The following is a 13369-nucleotide window of genomic DNA, read 5'->3' on the forward strand; positions in this document are numbered from 1 at the left end:
ACTACCGAACATGTTTACATTGTACAAGATTGCTCTAAATGGAGAAAAAACTTAACTGTAATGTAGCAGGCCGTTTCCTCTTTGCATCAACGTTTTTATTTGGGTTCAGTGTGGATTTAAAAAGATTGACAGTTATTATTCATTTGAAGAGCCAAAGCCAAAAGAATTCCATGTACTGGACCACATATACATATCACAGGCAGACATTGCATGTAGGCCTACATTTAATTTGTAAAGAATGCCATCCCCTGCGAGAGGGAGATATTTTTCACTTTGTTAAAACAATTTTCAAGGTCACAAGGTGGTCACGTCTTTGGCTGGGACTTTCTGTTTGGCAGCCTGCTTTAGCAGAGAGAAACAAATGCTTCCCATGATTTTTTACTTCATTCTACCAAAAGGAGTGAGTCGCCAGTAACAGCTCACAAGAACTTCAAAAGTAGAGAAGAAAAAACCTTTTCAATGGCAAGAAATTCCTCTCATTAGACAAGTCTTCAGTTTTTATCCCATAGCTCCACTTGAAGTGTTTTATAGATCAAAATTAATAATACATGTACATTTTGATATTTAGAGACAGCAAAGACCACATTTAAGTGCCTCAAAGGGGCTGTTAAATGTTAAAAGGCTGGTATCTGTAGTACCAGATTACCCACAAAATAGTTTTTCGTTAGCATTATAAGTGTTGATTTCTTTCAGCTTCTGTTATACAACAAAGAATGAGTTCCTAAGTTAGTAGGACATTTTAATATATTATGGCACAACTACTTATTGTCTAAGGGCTTTAAGAAACACAGAAACCTAGCTCATTCACATCAGGAAAGGTTCTGTGCTGAGAAAAAAGTTTCTATTGTCTTCTTTTGGGAAGAAAAATTAATTACCACTATTAATATGATTAAATTATTTATACGCAGACTGAATGGAACTTATTTTCACTGTTTTAAATACAACAGTCAACTACCAACTAAGTTGCTGATTGTTGCTTTTATAGTTTAATATGTGAATCATTATAATACAAAGTAATATTCAAATAACACCACTGTTCTCTTTTCATTGAAAACTGCAACTGTTATTTGGTCTTTTTTTTTGGAAAATTCATTGAGGGACATCTGCTTTCACAGACCACATACCATATTTGTGGAGTCATTTTACTTCAAGTTATAGTAAAATTAATATGTATCTACAGTACCATAATTTATGAGTAATACTAAATCCAAGAGCCTCATTAATATCATTGAGCAGTCCTGAGATACAGATGTAAAAATCAGTTTGTGTTGAATCTGTCACAGGACACAGATGACTTTCAGTTTTCTTTCGTGTGTAGCAGTGATTTTGCAAACAGAGATATGGATGTTGATCTATGATGTCAGAGTGGAACGCTGCCTTTTTGATGTACTGTGCACGATAGCAGAATTTGTTGGTCATCTGGGTACCTCTCAACGCATCTGTATTTCCCCAGCGCCTCTCCCAGGCAGTAATTTCAGCAAAGTCATAACACAAATTATAAACACATATTCTTCACCGAGACACAAAGAAATAACAACCTAGAAATACACGGTCCTGATTTAGTGGACACGGGGAATCCTAAATCTTCTTGATTCTGCTTGGTGCCGTTGGCAATCACTCATTAAACCTCTGTCCACCACAGCGGGGATGTCAGTGGTTTTCATTTCAGCGTTCGACCTCACCTTAACCTGAGAGGTTGAGGGAATGCCCTGCCGGGGCATGGGTTTTGCACGCTGGTGCATGGTGTTCGGACCATCTGTGTCAGAACATCCTGGCAGCCATAACTCCTGGAGCACCTCTGAGACATCTTCATAGAGAGGTCCGTGTGATGTGGAGCCGCCTGACCTAAATCTCCGTCATGTACTTTCGCCATCTATCACCCGCCACATTGCGTGGATGTCTCAGATGGTCCTACCCGGAACGAGCGTACAATTGATTTCATATGTTGCAGCAATGTTGAGAAGAGTCTCGCCCTCCCCAAAGTAAGTCATCATGCAGGAAAGCGAAAGGCTTAGTTGTGTGTGTGTGTGTGTGTGTGTGTGTGTGTGTTTCCCCCTGCGGCTGAAGAAACTGCCATAGACACAAGTGCCTGTCCGAGGGAAGGGAGACTCTGGAAAGCCGTGCTTGTCATGCTCCTGTGGTCACAGCACTGACAGCCTGGCTGATATACAGGCACAACACTTCACTTACTGTGCCTCAGGGACCATTAACCAAGAAGTGCTGTCCAGGACTCCCCAATGCGGACGCCCTTCAGTCACAGAGAGCAGGGGAAGAGAGATTTCAATGTGTGAGCAGACGCTCTCGGATGCAGTGTATATAGTGGAGCAGTCATCCTTTATGAATAGAGCCTCCATGCTTGTTTACTCAAAATGCATGGGATGTAGAGGGCTGTGGTATAAATTATATGTGCATTTTCTCTTGCGTTACTTTTGAGGTGAACTGAAAGTTTGCTTAATACTATCAAAGTAGTTCAATTTATAGCATTGTCATGTTTTGTCCAAGCAAATAACAGGGTGAAAGCAGAAGGTTATCAGATTACGCTATGATGTCCAGAGACAATGCAGTTATCTTGTTTTGTGTGGTAATATTTTTCCCCCCCTCAGACTGCCCTAAGGTGAAGACCTTGAAGATATGTTAACCATTTGAAATGGTGAAAGCCTTACTCTTTTCCTTCATCATTTAAAACAATGGTGAATGTGTTAAAAGAACAATGGGAATGTGCCATGATTCACAAGGTCTGCTGTTGGATGAATAATAAGATAATTATTTGATGGTTGCACACTTGGCCTTGACCGTTGAAGTAATTGGACAACCCTCCAAGGAGGTCGCTTGAACTGCTGCCCCCTTGTGGCTAGATGTGTTGCACTGTGGTTTAATGATAGTAAACGCTGAAAAAAAAATCCGTTTGACAAAAAAAATATCATGACAGTCATTTTTATTATTGAACCTGTCTGTCAGCACACTGTGTAATATGCTGCCAGACACCTGTGTGGCACTCCCCCACATTTTTTGGAACCTTCAAAACTAGACCACAATCTTTTTTTGTCCGTTTTATTATTTAGCTTCTTGATAGACAGAACAGGTTGAAATGGCAACTTGATCCCAATACGCCTGCTTTAGCCCCAGCGACAGATTACAATAAAAATGCATAAATCTGTATTGCAGTGGGGGGGGGGAAATTTTTTTGCAGAGAAAATGTTATTCACCGAGCAGAGGGCAGGCTGGGAAAAGGAGGCAGAGTGGATGATGACAGTAATGCCAGTCTCCCAGCCTGGGGAAGAGATCTCTTGTCACCACGAGCAGATTTGAAGGCCTCACAAAGTCCGACATGCAGAGAGGGCTTGCCCTGGCCAGAGGCCACTGGAATGGGGTTAGCAGTGTATTAATTAGGCCACCGAAAGTAGTTTTGGCCTCTGTGAATCATGGGTGGTATTTTGAGTGAAATATAATTCAACCTTTTTTTCCCCCCATAACTTGTCTGTTTATCCTCTGGAAAGAGCTTTTTTTTCTCTCTCCTTTGTTCACGTGCCAAATAAAAATGTAACTTCGGGCTTTGAATGCACCACCATTTGGGTGAGGTACAGGAAATGGCGAGCCAAACTGGACTGCATAACTTATGGTTTCAGTGGTGCACTTGTTACTTGGACGATCGTTCCCTGTGTGTTGTAACTGTGAGCTACTGGGATTGCTTAAATTAGCCATGGATCTTTTTTCACCCGAGTAATTCCAAAAATAAAACCTTTAATGTCATGCCTTATTTGACTATTTGCATGTGGTATTAACATATTTACACCCAGGTACGATGAACTGCTGAAATAATTATGTACCTTTAAATAAGAAATAAAGGTACATACTTTGTATACAGCTCCTTCTATTTTAGAAAATATGATTCTGAAGGTACTGTACAACATCATTGTAGATTGAATCAGCCTCTTTGTGTGATTTTGTACAATGCGTATTTGCCATGTAGCACTTTTAAACATTTAAATTTTAAGCTGTTTCGTTACTCCATATGATTCCACCCATCATATAAATAGTGTATTTGTTGTGTTTAGGCATGCTATAAGGCACACACAACTTTAAAAGAACTTTTGAAATACATTTCCAGCATGTCACTGTAGATACGTATGTATACAACTCTTTTATTGTTCAAAAAACAAACACATTAAAAGAGTAATATTATTAGAAATGTGAGCCATCTTATATTCCTTTGAATCTAAAAATAAATATTTTTGCAATCAAGCAATGAATAATGAGCCTATCCATCTTAGCCCTTCTTGAAGATGTCCAACAGGGCTGTGGATGTCTGCACCTTCTAAGAGCAGATATTTTAGTTTGGGCTTCCCAGATTGAAGATAAGATAAACACCCAGCCTTGGTAATGGGGAAGGGGGCATTCGGTGACCTTCATTTGACCTTTTCTGCCAGCCAGATTTATACTGCGGAATGATTCGAAATAATTTACCTCCTAATTTCACAACATTTAAATAAGTCAAGAAAATGGTCAATAAACTATTTTGTGGTCTGTTTTCATGCCAAGCACCTTATTTTATTAATCTTGCCTCTAGTAAATGTTAGAAGAATGGCAGTGAAGGTGTGGGGAGAAAGATATTCGGACAAGACAGCCAAACCGGTGTGATTAATGATACGATTAAGTTCACAATCCACGTCAGCAGTCTTTGCTAGACACAATTAGTAGGATAAAATGGGTAAATCCAGATGTTTGACTCTGATAATTGTACTGAGATCACAGTGTGGTATTCAAGAGCAAAACGGGTCTATTCTCCGTGTATTTCTCTATTATTTTTGGGAAAAAAGTTACAGAAGGAAGCACAATAATACTATTTTGAAAATCATATAATATTTCAATGGAAAGCAATCTGGGAACACCACCCTCCTCTTTACCAGACACTGTACAGTAGTTCACTCTGTCTTCATATTTCTCATTTAGATGAATGTAGTTTTTCATGTGCTTTTTTGAAACCAGTTTATTTGCAAACAGCAGTGTGTATACTAGTACTTCATTGGATTCAGTCACAGCTTTTTTCGAAGATGGGCTTCTGGCTTGTTAACTCATAAATCCTCAAGAACATCCAGTAAGGAGAAAAATGAAATCAGGCATATTTTAATACTTGGGTCCTTGAAGCAGCTCACAAAGGTGGATTCTGATGAGTGTCTGGAGTCAGGCCAGTGCTTAATAATGTTAGATTAAAAGGGGTGGTGGAGTTTTGGAGAAAGGGAAGTGGTTGATAAATCTCTTCTTTCTGGTGTGCTTATATACACACACATCCCACGGTGGGCCTCCTGCCCTCTTCTGTAACACACCCAGAGGCACACAGAGAGACGTGGAGAAGGACGGCATTAATCTCAGTGTGCTGAACACGGCCAGCCCACTCGCCAAATGTTTGTTTTTGGCAAATCCCACAAGCCAGAAGCTTTTTTTTAATTTGGTGGGGGAGAAGGGAAGGCCCTTTACATCCAAATAAAACACCCACATGAAAAAGAAATGGCGACCGCTGATGTACATGCGAGATTTAAGTGCAACATCAGCTGTTGGGCTCCTGAAAAGCGGTCCTTGTTTTAAGAAGGAAAATGCCTCTCATTTATGAGAGAGCCCTTTCCTCCGGGATTCTCTCTCATTTCATCATCGTTACACATTCTTTGCTGTGGTGAAGTTTATTAAGCCAGTAAGACCGGAAATCAGTAGATGATCAGACTGGAAATTTACTGGGTTTCCACTTCTTCCTCTGCCCTTTTATGTACTTAGACCAGTGCACAGCTGTTTAGCTTAGTTGACTAACCTTTTTTTTCTCTTCAGAAATTCAGATTACAGTTAATTTTGGTCTGCACAGAGAATTTGGAACTGCTTTGTTCTTTGAGTGCATTTTTTCATGGTCTTGACTAAATTAGAAACACAATGGATATATGTTTTATTTCTGCCCCCATACCAAGCAAACACACACACACATACACACACACATACACACGCACACACAATGCATTGTGGTTTTAGAACACGAAGGTGGTCTGTAGCTCCCTGGATGAAGTTTGTGATTTTGTGACGTAGGCGGTTAAACTCCTTCCCCTGGGGTTCAGATCATAGGGAACAGTCATCTTCTCCAATTGTAACTTCTGAATTATTAAAGCACACTGACAAGGAGGGAACAGCCTTTTTCATGTTTCTTTAAAAAAACATCCTCAAACTGATGAGCATGGGGAAGCAGGGGGTCAGAGTATTGTGGTGATGATAAACCGCATAGTTCACACACATTGCTCACAAGCCCATTGCCCACACCCCCATCTTGTCTGAAACTCCAGTTCGCCAGGCCGGATGCAGAATGCTGACTCTCCCTTAATAAAGACTTCTGAGCTGTCTGGTTTTCTCAGGTTGGAATTTCCAGAATTTCTTTGAGCTTTCTCTTTAATTGTTCAATTACTGTCGGCCAATAAGAAATCCTTTGTTTTGTTTTTTATTACTGTATTTAAGTAGGTGTGTGTACATGTGTTAATGCATAGACAATTGTATGATGAAACTTATTAAGCACAATGCCCCCTTTCCCTTCCCAGGCAGCAAGCCCTACTGGCTGCAATCAGTGAGAAGGATGCCAACATCGCCTTACTGGAGCTATCTGCGTCCAAGAAGAAGAAGACCCAGGAGGAGGTGATGGCGCTGAAGAGGGAGAAAGACCGGCTGATGCACCAGCTGAAGCAGCAGGTACAGGCCCAGGCTCCGGACCACAGCTCCCTCTGCAAACACAGCTTTCTTACGTAACATTACCCAGTGTTCTCAAAATGTCTGCCAAGAAACCAAAGCTATTCATATAATCAGATAAATATGTGGTACCTGCAGGAACCAAACATTTCCAGAAATTTCTTTACTTAAATAAACACACACTGGCACACACACACGCACACACGTGTTTGTGCACGAGCTTGTGTGTGTGTTTGTGCATTTCTCTTTTATCAGCTCAACCTTCCCTTGATAAAGCAAGGGATAAAGCAAAAAAAGGCTGTATTAAATAAGCAATGGCATTTATGAACTGTATGCCCCAAATGAGAAATTATATTCTTTCATTGTAATAACATTTTTCAGCATTTTTAGCAGGTGTCAAAAGTTTTGGCACTGTTAGTACTTTGCGCCATTTGTAAGGATATCACTTGTGAGTCTTCTTTTTTTCAAATAAGTGTTTTATAAAATTGTATTTGGATGGATCGTTGTCAATTTCTCCAAGATCCAATCCAGGATCCAGTCATTAAAAAAAGGTTTGGAACTAAGGTTGTAAAAATGTAAACTGACTTTACACAGAACTGCAAGGCAGACTGTTTCCACACAACTCTTGCAATCACGTAACTCCCGCCGTTGCAGTAGACTGTTTGGGAATAGTCTGTACATCGGTTAGTAACTGGAGAAGGCCTTACAGAAACAGCGCCTACCACATGAAGTGTAGACGCTAATGAGGACAGCGCAGGACACCTGGGGAGAGAAGGCCTGAGTCACGGTGGATCCACTGGCACTCATTCTGGGAAACCAGACCGTTAAATAGCAGCTGCCGCATTGCCCTGACCCCTTGTTTGCTCATTTCCTCTTAAAACACAAACATTTTGGTGGGGTTTAGAATGCCACGGATTTCAGGGAAGTGTCATTATCTTTAAAACGATCTGTTTGTTTACACGCATGTGTCACAATTTCCTGTGACTAAATGTCCGAGCTTGTGCTCCCCTGCGAGGGCGTTTTAACGTGCGCAGATGAGCAGGAGAAGACGCAGGGCGCAGATGCACAAGGACACCCCTGCATCTGAACCTGTAACCAAACATGGAACGAGCAGAGGGGCCTTGGTTCCATAAGCAGCGCTAATGAAACGTTTAAGACGTAACCGCCTCCAGATGGCTGATCAAAGCGCGCCTCCTTTTCCGCCACCTTGCTAAAATATTTTCGGAGAGGCCTTGGAAGTATTGGAGTTTTATGACTACATGCTGTCTCTAATCCATACGGGCCATTATCAGTCAGTCAAGTTGTTTTTTCTTCGAATTACCTTGATCCCACCAAAATCCATTGTGAACTTGTGGTAGATCTGAAGTGGTTATGATTTGCTGGGTTTTGGATGTAAATTCCCCCTGAAGGGATTGCAGTATTAGATTTAGGGCGAGAGGTGTTGCAGACTAAGAGGAGACTATTAGCGTGTTATCGTACTGTTTGTCTTTGGCTGCAGTGTCCATGCTTCCTGGTGGGAAGAGGTCTTGCCTTACAGCGCCAAGCTAACTGCCGGAGGTTTCAGTTAGCGTCGCGCAGGGAAGATCTTGTGTTTACACGCGTAACGTGTGAATCAGACAGAAAAGAGAGGCGGAGGGCTCCGGCTTTTGCGGCTTTGTTTTCTTAGAGCCGTGTTGTTGAAGCAGCATGCAAGCTCTTCTCACACGGTTTGTCCTGCGATGGCACGGCCACTGGACTCGCTCCCCGGTGGAATGCCCCCGCAGAAGCCTGCTTCAGATATTCTTTTTCCACAGGCTTGTAACTGAGCAAATGCAAACAGGGAGCCCGTCATCACCTCCTCTGTGTACAAACCGTTTACTATGAGTGCACTTGCGAACATCTGTCTGAGACTCGAGAGGCCAAGAGAGCGTCATTACGAACATCCTGTAGGTCCACTTAATTTTCTCTTTTTTTATTTTCCACTTGGTTATGTGTTCATTCTGAATTTCCCATTAAGCTCTGCTCTTCAGTGTAATGTTATCCGTGGAAACAAACTGTGATCTCCCTTTTTACATACAAGAAACGGAGCGACCGAGGGCATGTTTGAACAGAACGCTCAGAGGCTGGGCCTGTGCTTTGTGTTGTGTAGAGAACGCGTGTTCAGTGTCAGGGTGGTGAGGTCTTCAGTGTGCTCTGGCCTGTTATTGATGTTGGCCGCATTATAGACCAGACTTTGCCTGGCAGCTGGAAGGATGAACAGAATGTCTGCTTCATCATTTCATGAATATCAACCCTCTCTGTCCCTCTTAAACATGCAGAGGCAATGCAATGTATTCCTGTTGGCAAGAATACATTTAAAAAATCCAATCATATCTTATCAATCATATATCATGGTTTACCTTGAACAACCTTCCTAACATTAAATGACTGAGAGTGTAGAGTTACACACATAACAAGTTGTCAAATCATCTGTTATGCATTTAATTTACCAACTGTATATTAGCATAACATTTTAGCACATTTATTTAGTCTTAACCAAATGTTTTGACATTGTACATTTCACAACGCTCTCCATTTTTGTTTGTATGTACAGTTTTGCCCTTTTGATTTATTTAATCTCCATACTATATGCTATAGTGATTTACATCTGTCTTTCCTCAGAAAAACAGCTGATGTGCATCTGGTTGGCTGCAAAGCACACTTTCTCCAGTTGCAGGTGTTCATTCAGCAAATAAATCTGCTTCTTTGGCGAGATTAGTTTGTGGGAAAACGTGAAGCAGAACAAGCTCATCACACTTAAAGCAAGGCGGTTTTTCCTCTGCCTAATTGCTGGTGTCGCTGTGAGGCTGTGGATTACGATGCGCCGGCCTTCGCTCACCGTCTCGGCCGTGCGCTTGCCGCGCGTGCGGAACAATGGAAGTCTTTTTTGACCTCTTTTTGAAATGCGATCCTCACAGGGTCCACTGCTCCCTGTGGCTATGTTTGCCAGGCGTGTACGGCAGTGAGATAATGACCAGAGAAGAACGCTGCAGCGTATCATCGCAAATCCAGATGAGCCTATCCCCGCTTCTCTCCTGCAGGGCAGCTGATGGGGAAGCGTCCTGTGTTGTCCAGGAATCGCGTTGCTTCAAATCCTGGCTTTGAGATATTGTTATTTGTGGACTGTGCGTTTGCATTACATTTCAATCTTTCTTTCATTCTTTCTTTCTGTCTCTCTTTCATGCAAAAAGTAGAAACACTTCCGTTCATGACACAGTCTGTTCATGAATGGAAATACTTAGCGCTTCCCATTATGATCGATGGTTATAGGCGTTTATTCTTTGAAGTCTTGAGATGATGGAAAAGGAATTCACTGGGGGACACTTTTTCCCCCCGTCCACCGAATTCTTTCTGAAACTGAATATGCCTACAGAAATGGAGCTGTTCGGGTCAGCTACAGTAACGCCAAAAGCTACCACGTGCCAGCCAGCAACAAGCAAGACTGTGTGCAGACACTGTTCATGTTACCATTCATGAGCACTATTCATTCATCCTCATAGCAGCTCTCCATATTTTCTCAAATGCAATGTATTGCAAAAATACACCTGTATAGAGTATCAAAAAGTTTTCAATAAAATGTTTTCAGGCATATAGAAGTGCATCTTTACTTCATATCAATGTAAATTTATGCTTGTGGGAAAAGCACAGCATTTTTCCGTCGTAAAATTTGCAGCCTTTCATAAAATGCTCCCCAAATGAATTTAGCTTAAAATTGTTATTGGCTATTGTACGACATAACAACTATTTCAATGGCTTTATGGTATTATGTTTGTACAACTGTTCTGTTTAGCATTTCCAGATGTATTCATTTGTAAATGTTAGATTCAGTTTGTTCACAGATGTGCCACTCCCTAACGCTGATATTTTTCTACAGCTTTGGCAGCCTGTACAAACCAAGAAACCATAAAATACTCTTCTGATTCTCTTCCTACATCACATATTGCTTCCACTGCTGTCAGTATTCATGACGTTCTTGTGACTTTATGCCATTGATGAAACTATACGATTTCTAGAATACTTTAATGTCGTTGTAATCCTGTAAGGTAACAAAGCACTCAGCTATAAGGCAATATGCAACACATAAGCATCTGCAGTATAAAACAGCAGGATTTGCATGTATATGTTGTGATGCCATACTAGCCCCTGGCAGTGGTATCCTCATGTATCTAGAGTTGTTGTGACTCTTGTTTTATTAAAAACAGCAACATGTTGATTTCAGATCTGGGTCAAATACATGTTACTGTCCCATTCCCTAGAAGCTGAAGAAATGTGGAACTAATCCTACATCACTGGGAATTTTCAACAAATCCTGTTTACTAAAAAGTTTATTCATATGAAGCACGTTTGTATGGGATATTGGTCTAAAATGATCAGCATCTAAAACTGGCTAAACTATTTAAATTAATAATTTCATCCAGGTCTCGTTGGTGGCAAATTAACTTTCCCACACTTCATGCAGAAATATTTTACTGTATAACTAATTTTGCATTGCCATTTTCTGTTCTAAATCTTTAAAAATTGTACATAGGAATGACCATACACTCATCGGCATGGCCAAAAACATTGACATTCATGTTACATCTGAAGTTCAGTGATGATGATGTTTAAAAAAACGCATATCGTTACATGGAGGGCAGCTTGTGTTTTACGAGGGTAAAGACTATTTTCATTGTGGGGCTCAGGGATCGCTGCCGAGTTTCGCCACCTACGGAGGGGGTTAATTAGGAACGGGGTGAGTGCTGACTGTTCTCTGAACGTCTGGTCTCCATGTGGCGGTCCAGAGTGGGGAAGAGTGGGCTAGGCCTACCACACCGCCCGCACCCATGCGCGCACTGCCCTGGCTGCTGGCCGTCAAACTTAAGAAATGTTAGAAGTGGTTTATTTATACCTCACCATTGTGGATATATGACATCATATTTCTGCTTTTTAGAGATTTTTTTTCTGTGGCCTTGTCACATCTAATTCCCCACACCTCTTTAAGAGACACTTTCAGTGTTGCAAACCTCATCGCGCTCTGACCTGGCTTTTGTTAACGAAGGAATGCCTGGGTGCAGGTTAACAAATGATAAAGGAGTTACCTATTATTCAGCGCCGGGCTTGGGTGCTTGGCCTTCTATGGTAAGAATGCACCGCATAACCCCGAGAAAAAGAAAAAGAGGAAACGTCTGGCGGTTTGTGTGTATTACTCCCGCTCTCCTCCAGCCGTGGCGATAGGAATGTGAAGTGCCAGATGGACCTGCAGCCGCAGTGAGATCCGTTGCCTCTGGAGCTGCTCAGGTTCAGATGGTGTTTTGATACCTTGATGAAAATTGGGCCGGAATCACACAGGGTGTTCACAGCTCACTGAGTTACTGAACCGCGCCCCGCTGGGCTGCCCTGCCTCAGCCCCCACACAGCCCTTTAATGCTTTTCTTCCATAAGCCTTTGTTTTGCTTTGTAGCCCGGTACCCTCACCCCACAACCTACAGCAAACCTATACACACATGCACACTGACATGTGTGCACACGCATAGACACACACACGTGCACATTGACATGTGCACAGGCACTGACACACACACACACACGTGCGCACACACACAAACTCACACTCACAGACACACACACACATGCACACACAGACACACATATGCACACACATACATGGACACACACACACGCAGACACAAACACAAATGCACACACACATGCACACACACACACACACACACAGACACTGACACACACACATGCGCACACATACACCGACACACACACACATGCACATACACTCTTTCTCTCTCTCTACTTTCTCTGCCTGTATGAGTTAAATATTGGTGATCTGTCGATGTATAAGAATCGTGATTGTGTCTCAGCACCTAATCTGCACCCCAGCCCTCCCATTGTAACATCACCATGACAATCAGCCCTGGATTTGGGCCTCATTAGGCTGTGCTCCAGCAGCCCACGGGAAGAGAGTGCTGCTGCCACATGTGAGCTCCCCATTCCTGTCTGACTAAACCCTCTTTCCCAGGCAGGGTGCCTCTGCTCCCTGCCACAGGCCTGGCTGGGAGAGGGAAACTTCTGGAACTGTGTTACTGTGGCAGTGTGTCATTCGCTCTCCTCCCTCTCCCATGTTTTATGGAATAGCAGAGTGCGGACTTTGCTAGGTTTCCTTGGCCGCTGCTGGTGTGGTTTAGATTGATTTCACCATTAGCTAGCAGCGTCGGGCCGCAGCGGGAACCTTCCGAGAGGGAATGGTTTGTCCTGAAACGCAGTTGCAGCATCATTTTGCATTATGCTCTCCTGTCACATTCTGAAATATCCGTTTTAACAGCAATATGAGCGAGTTTTTCATCACGGAATGGGGCTTCTGCGTGTGGCGCACAGCGAGTTTGTGAAATGTATCCGGACTCCTCGAGTGCTCGGTTTTTGCGTCAGTATGGCAGCTTTCGAGGGCTTTTGCACGGGATATCGTTGAAGAAGAGGAAGCAAAATAATTTGTTGTTCCAAGAGATTTGTTATCGAGGCAGAAGCAGTGGGGAGAAGAGAGGCTGGAGGTACTGCAGTTTACATTGGAAAGACCTTAGTGTGATGGGCCAGGGAGATTTCAGCGCTGACCGTCGCTGCCTATTCACACACGGTCTCAGCTTACACCCTG

General features: G+C 42.4%; 1 protein-coding gene across 1 annotated transcript in view; it reads left to right on the plus strand.

Moving 5' to 3' along the window:
• Window positions 1-13369, plus strand: part of LOC133139518 (ERC protein 2-like) — a 195134-nt gene that overhangs the window by 164495 nt on the left and 17270 nt on the right. Inside the window, exon 16 of the mRNA XM_061259094.1 lies at window positions 6567-6714. Coding sequence (XP_061115078.1) covers window positions 6567-6714 — 148 coding nt within the window. The remainder of the gene's footprint in view (window positions 1-6566; window positions 6715-13369) is intronic.

The sequence above is a fragment of the Conger conger genome, chromosome 10 (assembly GCF_963514075.1).
Source record: "Conger conger chromosome 10, fConCon1.1, whole genome shotgun sequence".
In the NCBI taxonomy this organism is placed as follows: Eukaryota; Metazoa; Chordata; class Actinopteri; order Anguilliformes; family Congridae; genus Conger; species Conger conger.